This window comes from Brienomyrus brachyistius, chromosome 5 (genome assembly GCF_023856365.1).
Source record: "Brienomyrus brachyistius isolate T26 chromosome 5, BBRACH_0.4, whole genome shotgun sequence".
NCBI lineage: Eukaryota > Metazoa > Chordata > Actinopteri > Osteoglossiformes > Mormyridae > Brienomyrus > Brienomyrus brachyistius.
Window position 1 is genome coordinate 10,301,138 of NC_064537.1, and position 22,339 is coordinate 10,323,476.

Genomic DNA, 22,339 nt, shown 5'->3' on the forward strand with positions numbered 1-22,339 from the left:
GGAATATTTGGAAAGCTTTTTATTTCTTGTTAAAAAAAATTAACAAACAAGCCAGGTAATAGAGAGCATATCAAGTGCAAAAAAGATTCATACATAACCATGCAACTCCAACTTTGGATGCAATGAGCCATTCAGAGATCTACACATACTGTATATATTTAAAAATACGCAACAAAAAGCACGTCTGCCTAACGGATGTCTTGCATGTCCAAATATGGCTGCTATTTTACTTCTCTGGTTAACACTGGTCATATTTACTTCTGCCTTTGGTTAGTAATGGCTTATATACAAATTATATGCAATGTCCAGGATATGCCAAAAAAAACTAAAAGATTAACATTTATTCTGGAAATGTAGAAGTGTAAGTTTCGGTAAATGGCTTTACATCTCAATCACTGACCTTGTGTAATAGTTTGTGTAAAAACGTGAACTGAAAGATAAACGGCAAAGAAATGGAAAATTAGGAAAAGGTCATTTTTCAGATGTTTAAAAGGTGACAATCCATAAACCGAACTAATCTGAGGTAGGGTTACTGCTGGCATTTACAGTCGCTAAACTAATTAACGAAATCTTTGCTTTGCACATGAACAAGGACATTTTCCCCTCAAGAGTAACGTTAAGGCAGATCCAACTGTGAATGACCTTGATATCACAGTGTAAAAAAGCATTGCTCATTTATAAGTAAAAAAAAAATACCAAACAGTAAACAAAACAACTAAAACGAATCTCAACAAGACAGAAAAAAATGATACTTCAGCTATTCTTTACGGCATACTTTAGACACCTCTTCAGCGTACACTTATCAAAATAAATACTAGCCAAAGAATTCTGCCATGATACAGTGACCGCCGCTTCTCCCAGAAATGAGATATATTCCACTATATACAAAAATGGCCGCTAAAGAGGACGGCTCCTGCTCTCGCTCACGTCTTACTCCTCCTCCCTGCATCCATGATCTATTCCACAGTCTTCCCTTGCTTGTTCTTCTTCAGGATCTTGAGCATGTTCTCGGGCATGAAATAGGGCCTCTCCATACTGCCGTCATTACGTTCTAAATCCTCCACTGGAAAGAGAGATGAATGTGAATAGGGGTGGGAGAAAGCTTTGCTGGAGGGGTTTTGGATGGACGTTTGCACAACGCCTGCCTTTGTGTGTCATTAAGGAGTTAAAACATAATAGCAATGAGTTTTTTTTTTCTTAACTGTGCAAGAAACACAGGCCTAGAAGTCTATACCGAAAGCCGAATGACAAACCACTGTTACCTCGATTTGTGTGCAACCTAAACCCAATTCCCAGAAAAAGGCGGTAATCGCCAGGTCGTCACAGTCAGGGTTACTGGTCGGAAATCGTCAGCAATACCGCAATATCACTTAAGCATGGTGGTTACAAAAAGCATTGCTTCATCAAACCCAAAAAACTGATTCATAAATTTAAGCGATAAAGTTCATTCTTAGTTAATACCCAGGCATATACAAATGGACCAACACAAAAGATGAGAAACGACTCCCCACGGCAGTGTGCCGTGAACGAACCTGCATTGATATTCAAACAACACAATTCATAACAGCTGCCTTCGCTCTTCTAGTGTTTTTTTTTTTTTTTTTTGTAATTTTCAAACTGAATCGCTTCACAAACCGTCACAGTCCAGAGAAGAACACATGGAACGAAATGAATGACAGAGAGGCACCAGGGTTTAAGAGAGAACATGACCGGCCTCGCTAACAGCACACAGCGGGGATCGGACATCCTGTCCCTCACGAATATGCAAAGCAAGGAAGCTGCTCACCTGGGAAGGTCAAATAGCCGGAGTCACAGCAACAGAGACGCAGACAGCAGTCAGAAATTCAGAGGCAAACAGGTGTTACATGCAGTGTTAGTACCTGCAACCCCAACAAAGATGAATAATACTAATCATGGAAATTACTGTTTACGTTAAAGGAGCTTGACCCTTGCTGTCTGCTGGTATCACCGGATGAATGCAAATCTTTGCCTGCTATCTTTAAAAAGCAACAATAAAAATAAAACGTAAATCTGAAATATTGACGGTAAGGGGTTGTTACCTTATAGTATGACCAGCAAAGCAGAAATGAAAACGGCACAAAAAAAAAACACAAAAAAGTGAGATTTTAGTTACGTGTCCAATTTTGTCCAGTGTCCTTAAAATTCCTCCATCTTCCATACCTGCTTATTCGGGGTAGGGCTGTAGTGAGCATGAAACCAAGCCAAGGACACGAGGCTAGCGGGACCCTGGGCAGGACGCCGGTCCACCACACACTCACACACTCACAAATTTTGGGCAATTCAGACAGCAATTCACATAACTGCATGTCTTTGAAATATTGCAGTAACTGAGAGAGACTGAAGCAAACTGACACTAAATCTGCATGGGTCTAGGGACAGGAATGCAACCCCAGCACTGGATGTGCCTTTACCCACTGAGCCACTGTACCGGCCCTTTACAGAAAACCAATACTATAAATGCAACTGCAGTACAGTTGCTCTTACAGAGCCTTTGTAAACCCAGCAAAGGAAATTCCTGAAGTAAAAAGAAAAACATCAGGGCCCTGATGAGCCCTTTCGCTATGCAATTGTTTTCGATGTGTTTCCATGGTTCCCTGCATCCTTTACCAGATCTCTGCATTTCTATTCCTGTGCATTTTGCTGGACTGTCTCCTGGTTGGTCTCCTGCTTGGTCTCCTGGACGGGCTCCTGCTTGGTCTCCTGGACGGGCTCCTGCTTGGTCTCCTGGACGGTCTCCTGCTTGATCTCCTGGACAGGCTCCTGCTTGGTCTCCTGGACGGTCTCCTGCTTGGTCTCCTGGACGGTCTCCCCAGCCGTGTCCTGGGCCGTTTCCTTCTCCTGCATCTGTATTCCTTGTTGCTTCAGCTGTATTTCTTGATCTTCTTTGTCTTCCTCTGCTTCCCGTTCTTCTCCTTCCCCCTGCTGCTGTGTCCGTGGCTGGGGCTGCGTGTCCACTTCTTCCAGGGGTGCCGTGTCCGCCATCTTATCCAAGAGGAGAATGTCATGGAGCTCCGGAGACATGAGGAAAGGCCTCTCCGTGGAGCCGTCGTTCCTCTCAAGGTCCTCGCCTTGCGCGTTGGTGTTTATGCGGGATCATGTGGGGGGGGGGGGGGGGGGGTTAATGGATGCAATTGGGTTAATGTAAGTTGTGACAGGATAGGACAAGGGAACAACCAAGGAAAAAGGCAGGGCGGGGAAGATCAAGTGACCCATGGATGTAAAATTAGGAGGGTGAAGAGACAAAGAGAGAGACAAGTTAAGAGACAAGGCCAGGAAGAAAGCATGCAGTACAGATTCTGCAGGGAGGCAGCGTGGTTAAGCGGCGCACTCACCAAACACAGGCGCTGCCAACTACGACAGACTGCACCATTCAACAGCTTTCATGGCTTCTGCTAATTTTTATAATAAACCATATGCTCCAAGTTTTGTGGATCCCAGAATATTTTCCAGTAATAGATATAAAGGAAACAAAAATGTCTTCCGGGTTTGGTACAAAGATTCAACTTAAGCAAAAACAGCAGCAACAATAACAGCTAGAAAACAACGGAAGCTTTCGACATCGTCAGTCCAGCATTGGCAAATTATATTACCCGCTGCCTGGGCTAATCTCGTTGTTTTCACCTTAATAGCATTTTGCCATTCTACAGTAAGAGGAAGTCCAGTACGTCAATGCTGGGGAAACTCACAGAAGCAGAGGAAGAGCGTATCCACACACATGGCATACACGCTGAAGAATCCGTGAGCGATGAGGTAGGAGCCCACGATCACCGTCTGGGGAAAGACCCACATCAGCTTATCCTATGAGACACTGAGACCCCAAACGCTCAGCAGAGCAATTAAGGCACTGAAACAGAATGAAGGCACGTGAACTCCAGTGACCCCACTGGATTATCTGGATTTATGATGACAGCATAGCCAGAACAGTACATTTACATTACATTACATTACACAGCAGGGAGATGTAAATGTAATGCATAGCCAGTACAGTACCAGTCCAAAGTTAAGTTTGACCTCTTAAACCATGATTACACTGTAACGCCTTACACTGGAGTGAAAGTTGGGCTTGTGGACTAATGAGTCAAAAACTATAATATTTGCGTGCAGATATATGGTTCCCATTGTCAAGTGTGGAGGATGCAGTTTCATGATCTGAGTTTGCTGGTCAAAAAACCCGGGTGCGTCTGTATTGTCATGGTTATCAGAGTCAATATTTCTCCAAATACAGGAACAAACAAAAACTGTATATTTAATGGCGGCAATCAGAGTATCATTACTCTGTCACCATTTGACTTATAAGGCATAACATCAAAGTATTATTACTCTGTCATCATTTATTCAGTGATAGGATATAAAATGAGAGTATGATTACTGTGCTACCATTAATTTACTGATGAGCTCTATTACCAGTGAGGCCTGACCCTTAGCCTATCTGCTCAGAGGGCCGTGACCACACTCCCAGAACCTACCAGGATGGGCACCCAGTAGTAGTTAAGAGTGAAGCCTGATTCCTCGGTGGCTCTGGCCCTCCCAGAGAAGAAGAAGAATGAAATGATTCCTGCGTGACAAAATCGGAGAAGGGGGGGTCTTCAGAAGGATGCAGGGGTCTACGATGCATGCGCACCCTTGATCACTAGTATTGAGTTATGTGGATATTTATACCAAAACAATGCTTCATGAATCAGTTACTTCATTTTCGGACCCCACTTGATGGTGCGCGTAGTTTGCTTTGGGGCATGCTTTGAGCCCTTTTTTGAGCAGACAGCACCATCTAGTGGGCTCAGAAAATACAGCGAATGGTTCATTAAGCATCATCTTGGCCATCACTAACTGTATGGTTATGATATAAATTGAGGTATGAAGGATCACTCACCTACAAGTCCAACAATTAGAAGTTTGCCCAGAAAGAGCAAGAAGTCTGTGACCTTGTCCAGGACTGCCACCCTGTGAAAATGATGCAGCAAGATGAGTGTGCGATCTGATGACAGCCTGGAGGGGGCGGCGTTACAAACTTTCCTCTGGCTTATAGTCTCCTCCACCTCACCTGATAATGTTCCTCATCAGGAGAAAGAAGGCATCCCGGGCCGATGTGCAGAAGCTTTTCCCGTATATCGCCATCTAGCGGAAGCATGCGGTTATCATTCATGGAGACTTCATCTATATTTATGTATTTAGCAGATGCTTTTATTCAAAGCGCCGTACATTTTTGATGAGAGCAGGGCCAGACGGACCCTGGAGCAACCGGCAGTTAAGGGCCTTGCTCTTTGCCAACCTTGTTTTTTTTTTTTTTTAAAGGAACGCAGACACCCCCGTATACAGGCATACAGGGACAAACATACCATGATGTAGGCATTTCTATTGAGAAACTTGATGAATTTTTCTAAGCACCAGAAGCAGCACTTCAGACAGCTTAGCAGAAACTTGGCGAACTTGTTCTGGGCTCCTGCCAGGTGCAAAAAAAACCACAAACGTGACTTTCTGAGGGAACCATTTTCGGTTTCTGCTCCCTTTCGAAAAGCCCACTTTAGTGCTAAATAAAGTTGATTTGAGCAGAAATAAATTAAATTATTTTCAGTGATCCGGTTATCCATCTCTAGAGAGATTACTGTACGAACGGCTTATAATTACAAGCGTGACATAAGGACTAAAACGCCAACATCAGAAATCACAGAACGGCTGCTGGGGGAAGAAACGGTGATGATCACTGAATGTCAGCCCACCTTTAAGCTTGTGATCAAGGTACTCCAGCAGGACCCTGATGACCTGCACGATGGCGAGGATCAGAGAACCAAAGGCCAGGGAGCCAGTGTGGTACCTGAGTGGGAGGAAGGTAATGTGGGGAATGGGGGTGTGAAATGAAAAAGAAAAAAGAAGAAGTTGTGCTTTATTTGCCATTTGCACACTGGAATGCGTCTTTTCACATATCTTGCTCTCCTTTGAGACACACACACACACACACACACACACACACACACACGCACACATATGCATACAGATAAGAGCAAAGCTTGGGGTTAGTCATTTATCCAGCCCCGATGGAGCATTTTTGGGGAAGGGGGGGGGAGTTAACAGCCTTGCTCAAAGGCCCAGCAGACATGTGACTATTCTGCTGAGGACAGGATTTGAACTGGCGACCTATTGATTACAGGCACAGAGACCCCACCTCGCGATGGGGGCCTCGGTCTAGACTGCCGACAAACACTGGTGACACACACCAAGCATCCAGCATTCACATGTGATTTCACAAGCTCCCCAATCAGGACCAAACACAGATCTGCGGGCGGCTGGGATACCTGAGTGCCCGTCCAAGGGACGAGAAGATGGGATAAGCCGGGAGGTCTTCGGGTTTCTTGTAGGTCCAATAGTAGGAGGCGAAGGCCCCAGCCAGAGTCACCTGACCCAGTGCCGTCACAAAGTTAGCGCACCAGAAGAAAAGGAAGAGGTTGTAGAACTGGAAGAAGATCAGGTACTTGTGGTAGTACGTCTCCCCTCCATAAAAGGCGAACAGACACTGTGCATCAGCGCACTCAGATGAGGCGTTGGAGGTGTTGAAAGTCTTAAAAAAAAATTTAAAAAAAGACGACAGGTGTCAATTTCAGGTAAAATATGACTTTAGATAACTTTTTGGCAAAATCTGTTTGTCTCACTAAAAATTTTAACGAACACAGACATGTGACCATGGCGGTCATGGGTGAGATCGCACCTTAGGATCGCAGGTGTCGCGGGAGTACGGGCACTCGGTCTCATTGAACACTTTGTAGATCGGTTCATTAGAGGTGGACAGGAAGCTGTTTAGAGCAGCTCAGGAACTTCACACAGCAACGTGAGGGACGGCGCGACATTTTCCCACCAATGTCGACTTTGTTAATGAGTCTGGGTCAAATCTGCCACAACCATCAAGATCCCAAACGCAGCAAATGGTTCATGAAGGTTCGTCTCCGCCGTCATTACTCTTGAGAATCATATCAAACCCCCCCCCCAATACGAAAATATGGCTTTTTATATTTGCCTGAATACTATCTCTGTATTTATCATGATTCTCCAGTGTGGCCACATGACACAGGAAGGGTGGGGGGGTCACGAAGGCTACACGCTCAGCTCTGTCAAAGGATACACCGCAGTGACGGCCCAGTATGCGATGACAAGGGCGACGAGGGCGAAGGTCAGCAGTGGGTAAAACAGCGAAGACATCACATAGCCAATTGCCCTGCAGGGATAATGACGACCTTCATTATAATTTGTAAAACTGAACTATGGCCAAACTGACCTTTTGTTCAATCAATCAAACTGGCATTCACAATCAAATAACATGCAATGTTTTTACATCTCCTCTAAATGAAATTCCCCTCGTTCATGACAGTACGCACAAAACAAATAAAACGAGTACTAAGCACATTATGAAAGCAAGCTCGAATTTATCAGTTATAGCACAGAGATGTCTGGCTCAAATCTCCTCAGACACATTACACTAAGGAGCTAGATGTCAGGGAGTTAGGGTCAAACGTTCATTATAGATGTTTCCGGTGATGTTCTCATGGGTCCTCAGTGAAGCTGCTGTCTTTCGACGCACTAACCTGCTGGCCTCTTTGATGAGGGCGATGGCGATGAGGATTCTCTTCCGGAGGAAGATGAGGATCAGAAGAATGACCAGCTCCAAGATGCAGAGAATTATCACTGGGGCACAGGTGACAGAAGGCGAACATGCTGTAAGCATGACTCATTATTATAATAATCAACACTGGACTATTAACTATTACACGTACAGTGGCAAGTCGTGAAATTAAGGGTAGTTCTATTTTCAGACTAAGTAAACAAGACTCACAGAAGGCCAGCCATGTCTGGCGGATTTCGAGGTAGACAGAAATATCGGTCTGCAGACCCAGATCCCGAATGGTGACGTTCGCACCAGGTTCAAACTTCAGTCTGGCGTACTCCAGGTAGCAGTGGAAGATCCCTGTGATGCAATTCCCAAAATAGCCACAGGGGGGAGACAACAATGATGAACAAAAAATGTTTCTGGTAAAATTTTGGCTGCATCACAGACAAAAAAAAAACGTGCCTCTGGTGTGAGATCTATCGGTTTTATGACAAGGGAATCTTACCATATCCAATAACTACGATGACAAGGAAGATCATGATCCAGATCATTACTCCAGCCAAAAAGCGCATGAGGACAATGAAAATGAGACTGAAGATCATAGCTATCACAAGGCCTCTGGAAGAAGAGAGCCGTGTTAAAATACAGTCGACCACAAACACAGGATGACGCTTAGCACGGGTGAAGGCAAAGCGCTCACAGAAGGATCCAGTGCCAAGACTGGGTATAATCCTCAAAGATCTTCATGGCCACCATTCGAAGTTCCCTCACTTTGATAGAACTCCTACGAAGACAACAAGAGCTATAAGCTCCTAATTGGGCAACTAAGAAGCATAAAAAGGGATGAAAGGCAGATCTAATTCATTTGGCCTTCAGAGGACAATATCACTGTACAACACGCTCTGCAAGAAAAGCTGATGGCCTACTTCGCCCCCTCCAGGAGGTCGGTGGAATTTCTCGTCTCCGATCCGTCATGAAATATCGTTTGGTTGCCCACGACAATCACACCATCCTTGCTTTTCTTGAGAGCCGGGAAGCACCTGTGCGAAACTGAGGAGGGGAACAGGAGTGAGGTGCACACCGAGGAAAATTCGCCCCAAAGCTGTGCGGACGGATCGACGATGTCCAAAAACGCCACCCCAGCAACACTGGGGACTGGGACAGCATTTGTTGAAGACAGACGGCGAGGAGGGGCACTGGGAAGGCGAGAGAGGAATGACTCACAGGGTCTGCTGGGTATGAGCATGGCTGGACACAGGCGGCCCTTCAGGATCTGAAGCGCATCCTGGAACATATGGACAGTCGGGGCGGGAGGGGGGGGAGTCACAGAACGGCAGAATGAAGAGGGTCATCCAGGAACCTGATGCTTTATCGCCCCATACTCACCGAGCTGAAGAGGTCGGCCCCTTCCTTGCAGTATGAGCTGTAGTACTTCTTATCGAGGTCGTTTTTGTAGGCTTTCCTTAAGGTCATGAAGCGATCCGGACACTTTTCCACACAGATCTAACCAGGGACACAAGCAAGTGAGACAGACACTGCGGGGGGGTATCTGGAAGTTACAGTGCTGTGCAAAAGTCTTAGGCAGCCCAAGGAAATGGGCGGGGCTATTTAGCCGAGTAACACGGGGATATGTGCTCAGAACAAGAAGCACAATGTAACATTAGCAGACGTGAAAGTTAAGAATAACACAACAAAAACTAACAAGAATTTCCTCCGTTCTCCGAAAATTTCCTGATATGTTGTCGACGGCCTAGGAGAACCGCAGGCCGGTTCCCAGACCTCGCCTCGGGAGCACCTCAGTCGTTCCATTTTCACACCCAGCTCTGTTAATTAATTACATTTGTTTTGAAAGTCAATGAGGCATGGATTAGCCATACCGGGAGGCTGCTGCAAATACTGGGGTGACTTTGCGAGGTTTCGAGACGGCTAAAGCTGGCAGACTTTGTCAGACGTAACATCTTCATTTGATATCGACATGGAGATCATTTGAACAATATAAAACCTTTGCACAGTATTGTATGTCTCAACACAAGACTGTCTTCCTTTCTCATCTGTGACAGTATGTGACCATAGTTAAACAGTCCCTGAACATAAGACATGGGGGGAGGGGGGGTCAAGGAGAGATATTACAGGAAAACACGCTAGGAAAGTAGGTGTCCCACCTGTGTGGTTGGACACTGGAACTCCAGCAGGACCAGGGGACTGGCGCACTTCATGATGTTAAAGTAAAACAAGAAGGGCCTTTTCCTGCAGTGTGATGAACATGATGATTAGCACAGCCCAGAAGGGGTGGGACACCACAGTGCGCTATGTACAGGTGGACAGTGCAGGTCCAGAAAGCGAAAATCTAAACCTCTGGATCTACGTCTATGCAACTATGCTGGATATAATTAAATAAAAATTGAGGAGTCGAGAGAGAGATCTCAGTTGTCGGTTTGCAGGCCACTCACTCCAGCTTGGTCCCCACTTGACCACAGAATTGCCCGCTGCTGTCTGTGGGGTAGATCACCTTCCGGGGGTCGCCCTGAGACCAGGCTGACAGGAGAGGGGAAAGTTACATTCCTCCAAAATGCAAATTTAGCTTGGTGTCTACAATCCTGAAGGCCTGTGCATATTTTTCCTTGCCTGCTGCTCTCCTGTTCTGGACTGGCATGAACGAGTGGCTCTTTCAAATACGATTCATTTAGCATTTTACGTAATAAAGGTCATAGCAAATGTACATTTATTAAGTCACTAAAGAGGACAAAGCTACTCTTCGCAGAAACTTTTCAAATGTTCCCCGTAGCCTGTTAGATACTTACCCAGTATTCCCACCACAAAATACCCCAACAGGGCCAAGATGAAAAGGATGCAGCAGATAACATCAGTGCAGCCCCTGCCAATCAGAAAACAGCAGAACACATAAATATCTGATGGGTAAAAGTATCACGCAGATGCATCTCATGCCACAAGCACCCACACGCATAGAGAACATGCATCTTCGCTCATTTCAGCAGCAGAAACTCTAATATCAACCTGGACTTTTGTGGTTTTAAACCACAGTCCTGCATAAACTAATTTTTCCGTGTTATCATAATGTTTGCACTTGTTACTAATTTGTATAACTGTCACGCTAATATAAAAACCAGCGGTAGAGGTGTAATTTACCTGCTAATTTCTTTACATGCCAGTGAGACTGCAGTGAGCAAAGTGCTTTCATTGTTACTTTATTTACCCAGTTTCTAAAAGTGTGTTTGGTTCGGCAATGTTTTAGGATTAACATAAACCAACGTTCAAGAACGTTAAAAATGTAGCTTTTAGACAAACCACATCACAATGATATCACCTAAAATATGAACAAAAACGAGGTACTCAGAATAATCCACAGTGAGATACATCTTCCGTGGTTTTCCAAGATAATTCAAATACTTCACAAGCCAATTCCAGCCCCTTTCTGCTACAGAGAAACCCCGCATCTCGACTCTGTTCACACCAAGACTTCATGCTCCCCTGCTTTGCTTGTTGCTTCATGTAGCTCAGTATAAAGGGCAGAGTAATGCAGTGGCCCAGAAGCGCAAAACAATGACTGTACTCTGAGAGTTCACTGCCATCCTAGTGCTAGACAAGACGTTGAATGTTTCACCATAAACACAGATGTTGCTGGCTGGCACTTAGGAACTCGTGAGTCACTTGTGCAATGTATTAATGTAAACAGCAGTTATGTAAAGAATGCGTCCAGCGTCCAGGAATGTAATTTTCAAAAGGCTAGATATGACCGCAATAGCAGGGCTTCAGCTTTGGTGTTTGTGCATCGTCGCGTCGGCCTGGAGCCTATCTTGGACACTACGGGCACCAACCCATCTCAGGGCACACTCACACACCACTCACACCTACGGGCACCAACCCATCTCAGGGCACACTCACACACCACTCACACCTACGGGCACCAACCCATCGCAGGGCACACTCACACATCACTCACACCTACGGGCACCAACCAATCTCAGGGCACACTCACACACCACTCACACCTACGGGCACCAACCCATCGCAGGGCACACTCACACACCACTCACACCTACGGGCACCAACCCATCGCAGGGCACACTCACACATCACTCACACCTACGGGCACCAACCCATCGCAGGCCACACTCACACACCACTCACACCTACGGGCACCAACCCATCGCAGGGCACACTCACACATCACTCACACCTACGGGCACCAACCCATCTCAGGGCACACTCACACACCACTCACACTTATGGGCACTAACCCATCGCAGGGCACACTCACACACCACTCACACCTACGGGCACCAACCCATCTCAGGGCACACTCACACACCACTCACACCTACGGGCACCAACCCATCGCAGGGCACACTCACACACCACTCACACCTACGGGCACCAACCCATCTCAGGGCACACTCACACATCACTCACACCTACGGGCACCAACCCATCTCAGGGCACACTCACACACCACTCACACTTACGGGCACCAACCCATCGCAGGGCACACTCACACACCACTCACACCTACGGGCACCAACCCATCGCAGGGCACACTCACACACCACTCACACCTACGGGCACCAACCCATCGCAGGGCACACTCACACACTACTCACACCTACGGGCACCAACCCATCGCACGGCACACTCACACACCACTCACACCTACGGGCACCAACCCATCTCAGGGCACACTCACACACCACTCACACCTACGGGCACCAACCCATCGCAGGGCACACTCACACACCATTCACACCTACTGACAATTTGGCAACTCCAGTTCACTTTAGCATGTTTTTGAACTGTGGGGGGGGGGAAACCGGAGTCCCCAATAGAAACCCAATGACGTCACGGGGGCACATGCAATACTCCGCACAGGCAGAGCTGGGGCAGATCTCCAAGGTATGAAGGAACAGTGCCCACCATTGTGCCACTGTGAAAAGACCAGAGCTTTCAAAAGACCAGAAAAGGTTCCAACGAAAACTATTGGACTTTTGTTAAGATATATTCATTAAATTCATTGTGAGAAACATGATGAATAGAATCACGATATGCAAAGTGAACACAGTCACGAACTACCAGAAAGTGTGTGTTGGCATCCACAGGGCAATACATGAAAACAGGCGCAAAAACATCTTACCTGTTATAAACAGGGCCTTTAAATGTCGGGTCAAACTTCCGAGGTTCCCCTGTGGCGACAGAAAACAGAAAGGTGTGTCCAGAGGCGGATTAACATGGTCAGAGGCCCCTGGGACATTTGAGTTAGTAGGGCCCCCCCTGAGATTTCTTGGTGTAGTTGGGGGGTGTCGCCTGGGAGGGTGGGTCTCCAATGATAAACACTGCATTCTGGTTGCAATCGTGTCCCTGACTGATTCAAAGATGGGATGCAGCATCCTGTAAAATGCGGATCAGATGGCAACTGGAGGTTTACGATTTTATTAACCAAGATTAAGTCCCTGAACTTTGGTACGGGTACACCTGTGCGTGTAAGCACCCCTGCATGTGACCCACAGTGCCACACAAGGCTGTGAAGTGTGAAAACCACAAGCTACAAACAGTATCCCAAGCACAGGGATATCACTACACGGGTGTTCCACCACCGCAGGAGCGTGCTAACTGACACGGGCATAATAACAGCAAAGTGTTGGAATGCAACGCTCTGCCAGGGGGGCTGTGTGTATGCCACACCCACGGGCTATCAGCACCTGTATGCCCATGCTAGAGGCACTCTGCTAGGTGGGCTATGTGTATGCCACACCCATGGGCTATCAGCACCTGTATGCCCATGCTAGAGGCACTCTGCTAGGTGGGCTATGTGTATGCCACACCCATGGGCTATCAGCACCTGTATGCCCATGCTAGAGGCACTCTGCTAGGTGGGCTATGTGTATGCCACACCCATGGGCTATCAGCACCTGTATGCCCATGCTAGGGGCACTCTGCCAGGTCTGGGCTGCCTGTGTGCTCCCCTGCCACTCCACCAGTGTATTACGCTCCATCTCCATTCCCAGAAGCCACAGGAAACAGATGGAGGTACCACGGCACCTGTGCAGCTTAACGGCTTCATGGAAACCTGAACTGCCCTTCTGTGACCAAAACAGTACAAAACACAAACACAAAACTGCTTATGTGTGCAGAAGCAATAGGTTTGCTAATAATGCTTAGAGCAGACGTAATTTAATATTATTCTTCATCTTTCATAACCGCAGGGTGATGGGAAACCCTGACTCCATTGCAGGAACCAGGGGACACCCTGGACATGATGCCAGTCTAACACAGGACACGCACTCAATCGCATACGATTAGTATGTCTCCAGAGAGCAGACACACTCGCACATGGGCAGTACATGCGAGCTTCACACACGCAAACAGGACTCCAACCCCCAACCCCGGAAGCGTGAGCCCCACAGCACTAGTCACCGAGCCACCGTACTGCCGCTATTTATTTAATACTAAATTACAAACAGTACAGAAAAACACTACAGTGTAGCCCAAACCAAGCATCACTATGCCTCAGACACATAACCTTTCTATAAGAACGGATGATGTAATGACACACCTGTCTGTTACTGACCTTAAACACTGAGCTTAACTGCTTTGTTGAGCTTCACAAGTAAATCAGTAAATAAGTAAGTAAAGTCTATTTATATTATAGCACTTTTCACAGACACTAGTAACAAAGTGCTTTACAACAGCAAATAAGAAAACTGGGGATTCAAAAAAAAAAACAAAGCAATGAGATTGACACGGGACACGAGTCACGAGTGCACGGGACAGAGAGAAGGTTTTGATTGTTGGACCTGCGGGAATGTCCCGATGAGTGGGAATGAATGAAATCTGTCAAATATGCAGGGGGCTGACCATGCAGTGCTCTGCATGTAGCTGTGAGGATTTTAAACTGAATTCTGTAGGACATAGGATTGGTAAGTAAAATTGTCCTGGAAATGATCACAGTCAAATTACAATATAATTATAATCACGGCCAATTATATATAACATTATGTAGCATTTCTACATTTTATTATATAACTATATGTAGCATTTCTACATTTTCCTTAACATCTACACTATGCAAATAAAATCATGCGAATGATACTATTAAAGCAACAAAGAATGAGCTAAATTTTCAACTCCGTTTATTCTGTTGAGGTGGTGTGTCTAAAATCGACTCCTATACAACATCAACATAGAGCTATACCAGGGATAATTAACCTCGTCTAGCTTACATTATGTAGAAATTTTAATCTGACAAGGAGGGGGGAGTGCCTTTTTTGGTGCAAAACGGCAATATAACTTCCAATATAATATTCACCTGTCCAGCGGCTTTCACGAGCGCCGGGGGGTTCGCCGCTTACAGTGTGGACGGCGCGAGTAATGTGCGTATTTCTCCTCACCTCCAATCGTTTACTATCACTATTCTCTTCCTTTTACTGTCTCGAGGCGCCCTGAGCTGTGTATGCAGCCCCGCCCTCCTGCTGCAGACTGAAACAGCATCAGCAAGAAGCGTCGGCGCGACCAGCTGCTTTTTGCATACTTCAGAGCAACAAATCGTACCGGCGTACTTTGGTGTAAAAACGCGTGCCTGCTACGCAAAATGCGTGCAGGTCGGTGGGTCTGAGATTCGTATAAGAAGCCATACGCAGGTGGAAGAAACAGGATCTCTGTTTGACAGGAGGGTCAAATAACAGGGACTCATCAAATATCACCCGTAAATCCCGCAGGTTTGATCGGACAGCAGAGGAAAGAGGGCCAATGTTGTGTTTAATTACAGGAACAATGCTGTATGCCGCAATAATTAAGAACTCGATCTTCTATGTATTTAACTGTAGAAAAGTTCCACTCCAGTGTTTAATGGAGTTCAGGCAATCTAAAGACAAAGAGAGTCAAGGAGCCTTATTGGACTTGAATGTAAAGGGAAGTTGTATGTCATCTGCGTAAACGTGATATTTAAAATCTGCAAATACGGGGAGAAAAGCAGAGGCCTCAAAACCGAACCCTGTGGAACACCACGAAACAGCGGTGAGGTCGCAGAGACAGAGTCCCCAAGAGACAGCAAAACTTCTACCAGTGAGGTAGCAGACAGAGTCCCCAAGAGACAGCAAAACTTCTACCAGTGAGGTAGCAGACAGAGTCCCCAAGAGACAGCAAAACTTCTACCAGTGAGGTAGCAGACACAGAGTCCCCAAGAGACAGTAAAACTTCTACCAGTGAGGTAGCAGACACAGAGTCCCCAAGAGACAGTAAAACTTCTACCAGTGAGGTAGCAGACAGAGTCCCCAAGAGACAGCAAAACTTCTACCAGTGAGGTAGCAGACAGAGTCCCCAAGAGACAGCAAAACTTCTACCAGTGAGGTAGCAGACACAGAGTCCCCAAGAGACAGTAAAACTTCTACCAGTGAGGTAGCAGACACAGAGTCCCCAAGAGACAGTAAAACTTCTACCAGTGAGGTAGCAGACACAGAGTCCCCAAGAGACAGTAAAACTTCTACCAGTGAGGTAGCAGACACAGAGTCCCCAAGAGACAGCAAAACTTCTACCAGTGAGGTAGCAGACACAGAGTCCCCAAGAGACAGCAAAACTTCTACCAGTGAGGTAGCAGACACAGAGTCCCCAAGAGACAGCAAAACTTCTACCAGTGAGGTAGCAGACACAGAGTCCCCAAGAGACAGTAAAACTTCTACCAGTGAGGTAGCAGACACAGAGTCCCCAAGAGACAGTAAAACTTCTACCAGTGAGGTAGCAGACACAGAGTCCCCAAGAGACAGCAAAACTTCTACCAGTGAGGTAGCAGACACAGAGTCCCCAAGAGACAGTAAAACTTCTACCAGTGAGGTAGCAGACACAGAGTCCCCAAGAGACAGTAAAACTTCTACCAGTGAGGTAGGATTTAAGCCAGTTTGAAGCCATGCACATTGTGACTCTCTAGCGCAGTCGTGAGTTGTTTAACAACAACCTTTTCTAACATTTTTGATAAAAAAATGGGAGTTTAGATATGGCCCTATAGTTCTTGAGCACAGAAGGATCTAAATTAAACCAACATGTAAACCTTTTAAAAACTTGACTTCAATATTTGTTTTTGCGGAAAACAGGGTTTACTTGCAAAATGAACCCAGCACTAATACGCAAAGGCAAAGACCCATTTCTTCAAACGTAGACATTCTAAAAATAAACTTTGTATCTTACACTATGTGCAAAAGTCACCTCAGAAAATAGAATATAGTGCAATGAACATCGAACAGCTGAACGTCAGGTTTCCATTAGCACGCTAGCTGTGAAATAACACATTGGCACAACTTCCTAAATTTATTATTAGATATGTTATGTGTCAGCAACAACCAGCGTCCTTTACTGTATATGTAAAATTGGGGGGTAAAGTAACATTATATCAGAGGCCCCAGACTTTCCAGGTACAACTACAACTTTTAAAAATAATTGTAAATGGCTCACATCTCATCCACATAAGTGGCTGCACCACATCTTCAGTAAATCCATTCAGTCATTAGATAACAGTAATAAATTATATACTCTATTTCGTCATCGGACAATTTTTAATTCACCCAAAGGAGTTTGTTATTTTGCGGTGTGCCATTCCTATCGCTCCTTCGGTTTTACGCCATTTCCTGCCCAAGAGAGACAAAGAGCGATTATGCAGTTCTCTATTACCTACACTACACGCATATCGGCCAGGTTCAAGCGGGAGAAATTAAAAGCAAGACCTACCGCAATTATTTCTGTCCCCAGTCACAGTCATTTTGACGGTGTTTTTTTCCATGAATCTTACTCCCTTTAATAAGACATAACTTTTATATCTGCGTCATTTCCTTTCCAGCCGCAGCTGCATGCTTTGCCGGAACCTTCTCGCTTCCTGGCAGTTGCCAGACGTGCACCCAGCTCTGCCCTTATTTTGGTCGTATGCCTCATGTACACTTCTGTTTTTCACTTTCATTCTCTCGACGATCCTTTCTGCTTCTGACCTTTTCTAAACCTTCTCGTACTTGAAAGTTGTTGGGAGTCCCTTGCTCCAGCATGTGCCTTTGGCTAGCAGACACCCATAATGCATTTTGGCTTATGTCTTCCTTGCCTCTGAACGATGTAGATGGATGAGAACACTGTTCCCTGGATTACTGACACTGAAATTGGTTTGGAGCTCCCAGAAGGCAACGTTCACACTCATTTGGTGTAAATTTAACGGCAGTTTGTAGTGGACGGGGGTGAGTGACGAGTGGCTGTTGCCACACTTCTAGGACGGCCATCTTGATTTTGACCTCTGGTTCTGTGTGGACAATTTGCATGTTCCGCTCCTGTGTCTCGCAAGTGATCTCCCTCTCAATTATGTGAATAGGTCTCTCTAATTGCCCTTATCTTGTGGTCGAGTCCATGAGTGCATTCCCTACAATGAACCAACATCGTCCTGGAACTCCAGACTCAAAACAACCCTGTACAGTATAAGTGGTTATTAATATTTATCCGTTTAGCAGATGTTCACATCCCAAGTGACTTTACAGTTCACCAGAGTTAATAACAACCGAGAAGATCACGGTCAGCGACTGGCACGGTAAAATGAGAGCATGACGGCCTTGTGAGGTGTTCTAAGAATCACTTACACAGTCCGGCCGTGTTTAAGTACAAGAACAGAACCAATTGTTCTGGCCTGAAGTGCCGCTTGAAAGGAAAAGGCATAACAATGGCAGTAACAATGCTAAAGCTTTAGGGCCACACTTCGGTGATAGCACCATTAATACTAAAACGTCCTGACCAGTCCCCAGTAGAGAATGTGGTGCGATTTGAAATGCAAAACGTGACACTGAAGACCCTGTACTGTTGCAGACCTTAAGACTTGTTGGCAGGAAGATTGGGACAAAATTACACCTGAAACACATCATCACTTAGTGTCTTCAGTCCTAGACATCTATTTGGTGTTGCGAAAGGATTGGCAACATTACAAAATGGTAAATGCTTCTTTTTGGCATGACTCAAAATTTAAATGTGCCTATTTTGAAAAAACAATAAAACTCTTGAGGTAAAACTTCAAATAATGTGCTGTTGTATTGTTTCCAATATAATACAGGGCAAAGAGAATTTATAAATCACTATTTTGACTTTGGGTTTGGGGTCTGTACTTCTCTCATCATCTAAATGGGATGGGATTGGGGTTAGCATCTCTCTCGCCATCTAAAAGGGACAATTTTGGGTTTGGAACCTCTCTCACAATCTAAATGGGACTGATTTGAGGTCCACACCTCTCTAAATGGGATGGGATTGGGTTTGGAACCTCTCTCACCAACTAAATGGGATGGGATTGGGTTTGGAACCTCTCTCACTGTCTAAATGGGATGGGATTGGGTTTGGAACCTCTCTCACTGTCTAAATGGGATGGGATTGGGTTTGGAACCTCTCTCACTGTCTAAATGGGATGAGATTGGGTTTGGAACCTCTCTCACCATCTAACATAAAATATACACAATAACAGACACGATCTGATGTCAAAATCACGACTACAAAAGAGGAGACTGATAAATAGCGAGTTGCAGCACATCTGGTTCTATTACGGCCACAGCGAGCTGGACCTGGGAGCTTCCTGCTTACTGACACTAAACCCCACACCCACCGGGTCCCATGCACACTGGAACATATGACTAAGCAGCTCCAAAAACCACAGCCGAACTGAAAGGCGGTTAACAGTGTCCACAGGCAGAAATAACAGAGATCTTCGGGCCCAAGATGCACAACTGGCTGAAGGATCTGATCAGCAAGGCTCTGGTCAAAGCTTCTGGCCGGAGGGCCAACGGCAACGTCTCACGCAAAGCCTCCCCGGAATCCTGAAACAGTCCGAAAACAGGGCAGTTTTTCTTTCTCGCTGCTCTGCCCTCGTGCCCCAGCTCGTCAGCAATGAGGAAAGCACCATTGGGCTCCCCCGTCCCTCCTCTCCTGCATACCCAGGAGAAGGCCAGACAGCCAGACGAGCAACAAAAGCTTGTATGTGGATGCTTTTGTAGGCTCCCATCAGCAGTCACACGCTGACTGGGGCCTTCTGTGCTCTGGGGCCTGGGCGCAGCGCGTCAGCCTGCCTGGGCGCAGCCCAGATGTGACGCACATGCCGGCGAAGCTGTCAGCAGCTGGTCCGAACAAATATCTTTCCCACACGGCACTATTGGTAGTATGAGGGACCGATGCGACGGTAGACAGGAAGCCGATGTCAGCGGCACTACTGCAGTCAGAGAATGGGGAAATGCAGTGACGACTGGTGGATAATGAAACTGAGAAAGCGAGAAGACAGTTTTACGAGAGACTGTGCTTATAAACAACAAAACTTTAGCAATGAGCTACTTCAAAGTTACTCGATCCATAACTTAATCACACAAATAGAAGAGTTACTACCTCCTCTACCTCAATGGACCAACTGCCTCTGCTGATAAGGACAAATATACCGACTGGATTGCTAAGAAAACAGAATAACTGCAGGTCTGACAGCTACGCAGTGTACATGCTTCCTGATTCTCTTTGATATGTCATTCTAGAGTAAGGAGTTCTATCTAAAATACCACATATTTTTGAAGATGGATGATTTACCTGCGAAGGAAAGAAAATATAAAAAGCATTGAGACACCCAGACAGGGTGTCCAATGGAAAGCTCCACAATGGATGTGACCATTGCTTCAGAGACTACATATCATAACAAACAAAGACAGGTTTTGTTTGGCACAGCCCCCCCGCCTCCCCCAAAATCAGACCCCCCCCCCCCACAACTACAGGTACGCCCCCCTTGGCCCACCCCCAACATCACCGCTTCATTGGTCCTGAGGGAAAACTTCACAGAATGAAGTTTTCTGTAAGTGATGCAACTATCATTTTACATTTCCTCTTTGGACAACATCACCCCCCCACCCCCCCCTCCCCATGTCCCTCCCTCTGGACTTGCCACCACAGAGTATGAGGCTCAATCATAGGATAATGACTCAGGGAAGGAGAACATCATTGCAAAACACTAATGGGAAGTGATTACATTTCTCCAGCGATTACATTTCTCCATCCTTCAAATCCATGACTACAGTCATCCAAATAAGGTGGGGTCCTTCTTCTCGAGCGCGACAATTTCTGTGCTGTTTCAAGCAACTCTATACAGTTACGGCATTAAAATAGTTACAGTGCACGAAAACGAAGCTTGGTAGAATTGAGATTTTGTCTTGTTATACATGAGATTAAACTAATAGAATTTAGTACGAAAAAAACTGAGAAAATATGTAATTTTAAAATGAAACAAAATACATAAAAACACACATGCGCAGACTACCCATGTCCATTTAAAAACTACTACACCAATATTTAAACATCAAAATTTCGTGCTTCAATTCGCTCAATATGCAGCATTTACTTAAACTAATTAAACCTACGTCTGACACTGGATTTCTTCGTCATAATATTTGCCACAATGATATGTTATTTATCCGTGCTGATGGGGAAATTATGAAGGGTCTAACTGATCTTTTTGTCCGTTTAAGGCGGACGTCTATGACAGATGGATACAAGGGGCGAGGGCATCGCCGACTTTCTCACCAGTCCCTCCGGCCCGGGCGCTGTGCAAAACAAACTTGCACAAAAACACACAGAAACTCACAGGTTTAACAACGCATTATCGAAAATATGCTCCCATCTTCAGAACGGCAGGCGATTAACAAATGCATATTAATCAGATTGCAACAACCCACTTATTATCATTTATTTTGATGAGGGACGTTTGTTTTCCGATATTTCGCCAAAATATAATGACGTCGGATTTCGTATTTTTTGAGTGAGGAAATAACAAGACTACTATTTTTATACAACGTGAAAATATTCGGATTGCCTGCATGTTGCACGGCATTTTAATCTTTAGCCATGCGACCAGTCGCCCCCACCCATCTCACACTCATTGTTTCCATAGCTCCGCTATCCCACGTTCCAGTGGAAAAAGAAAGCATAGCAAAATACAGATTTTATATCTCCTTACCAAATTTTGTGGAGTCTTTCTCTTCTGGTTCCATTGCGCTAGATTAGGCTAAATATGTATATATTTAATAAATAAACTTCATTCAAATTATTCAGAAGGAAAAGGAAGGAATCATATACATACAATTCATCACAGCCTACCGATTTAGGCGAGAACTGCAACTGGAGGAGTCTTCAATACAGGACAATTGCCAAAACAATCCATTGGAATCCCTGCGAATGCAAAAGCCAATGGGATTTTAGTTCTCACTGATTGACAGTTGAATACACCAATGACTGACATGTGTAGGCGGGAAATGTGATATTTATTCCTCTCTCCAGCATTGGAATGTGCAGTTGGTTCTTCATGCTTTGTCGGATATTGAGTCAGTGTTTACTGTTGCAAAAGTAATGGATAATATTTTTAATGCATGTTATAGCGTATATTCGGTTTCATTACGTTGAACGATATTGTTCATAAATATAGTCTTTGAAAATCGCGACGCAGCCCGTTTTACATCAGATGCCGTACGTGCAGTTTTAATTCAGAGAAGTACTTCTAAATCGGAGCTATTTAATGAAAGGCTGCCTTTGTGGTAACATTTTGGGCTTAATGATTGTTCTATAAATTTTGTGTAACAATAGTTTGCACCATCGTTGATAAAATGCCCGCCTGTTGTGTGTGAAAATATTAGATAGATTAATCTCCATTGCTGCAATATGAAGCAGTTTTAGATAGTTAAAATGGTAGCG

At 45.4% G+C, this 22,339-nt stretch overlaps 1 protein-coding gene and 1 long non-coding RNA gene across 6 annotated transcripts; both read right to left on the bottom strand.

The window, feature by feature from the left end:
• Positions 1-4: 4 nt before the first annotated feature.
• slc44a2 (solute carrier family 44 member 2) lies at positions 5-21,767 on the bottom strand. Of its 3 annotated transcripts, XM_049014138.1 has the most exons (24): positions 21,749-21,767; positions 21,609-21,656; positions 12,762-12,810; positions 10,417-10,490; positions 10,066-10,150; positions 9,778-9,862; positions 9,002-9,118; positions 8,840-8,900; positions 8,542-8,665; positions 8,316-8,399; positions 8,121-8,233; positions 7,841-7,972; positions 7,593-7,692; positions 7,133-7,225; positions 6,722-6,806; positions 6,312-6,574; positions 5,739-5,833; positions 5,358-5,461; positions 5,063-5,136; positions 4,892-4,962; positions 4,488-4,576; positions 3,708-3,792; positions 2,629-3,089; positions 5-1,063 (listed from the first exon to the last, which is right to left on the bottom strand). In XM_049014138.1, the coding sequence occupies exons 2-23, from the start codon at positions 21,640-21,642 to the stop codon at positions 2,644-2,646; spliced, it is 2,463 nt and encodes an 820-aa protein (XP_048870095.1). In that variant the 5' UTR covers positions 21,643-21,656; positions 21,749-21,767; the 3' UTR covers positions 5-1,063; positions 2,629-2,643. The 3 variants fall into 3 exon arrangements, with proteins under 3 accessions (XP_048870095.1, XP_048870094.1, XP_048870096.1); XM_049014137.1 differs by lacking the exons at positions 21,609-21,656; positions 21,749-21,767 and adding an exon at positions 17,342-17,503; XM_049014139.1 differs by lacking the exons at positions 2,629-3,089; positions 21,609-21,656; positions 21,749-21,767 and adding an exon at positions 17,342-17,501.
• On the bottom strand, positions 10,503-12,728 carry LOC125742289 (uncharacterized). Of its 3 annotated transcripts, XR_007398055.1 has the most exons (4): positions 12,331-12,366; positions 12,237-12,283; positions 11,814-12,189; positions 10,503-11,625 (listed from the first exon to the last, which is right to left on the bottom strand). It is a non-coding gene; the product is annotated as an uncharacterized LOC125742289 (long non-coding RNA). The 3 variants fall into 3 exon arrangements; XR_007398056.1 differs by lacking the exons at positions 12,237-12,283; positions 12,331-12,366 and adding an exon at positions 12,378-12,728 and having other exon boundaries at positions 11,814-12,142; XR_007398054.1 differs by lacking the exons at positions 12,237-12,283; positions 12,331-12,366 and adding an exon at positions 12,378-12,728.
• Positions 21,768-22,339: the final 572 nt, after the last annotated feature.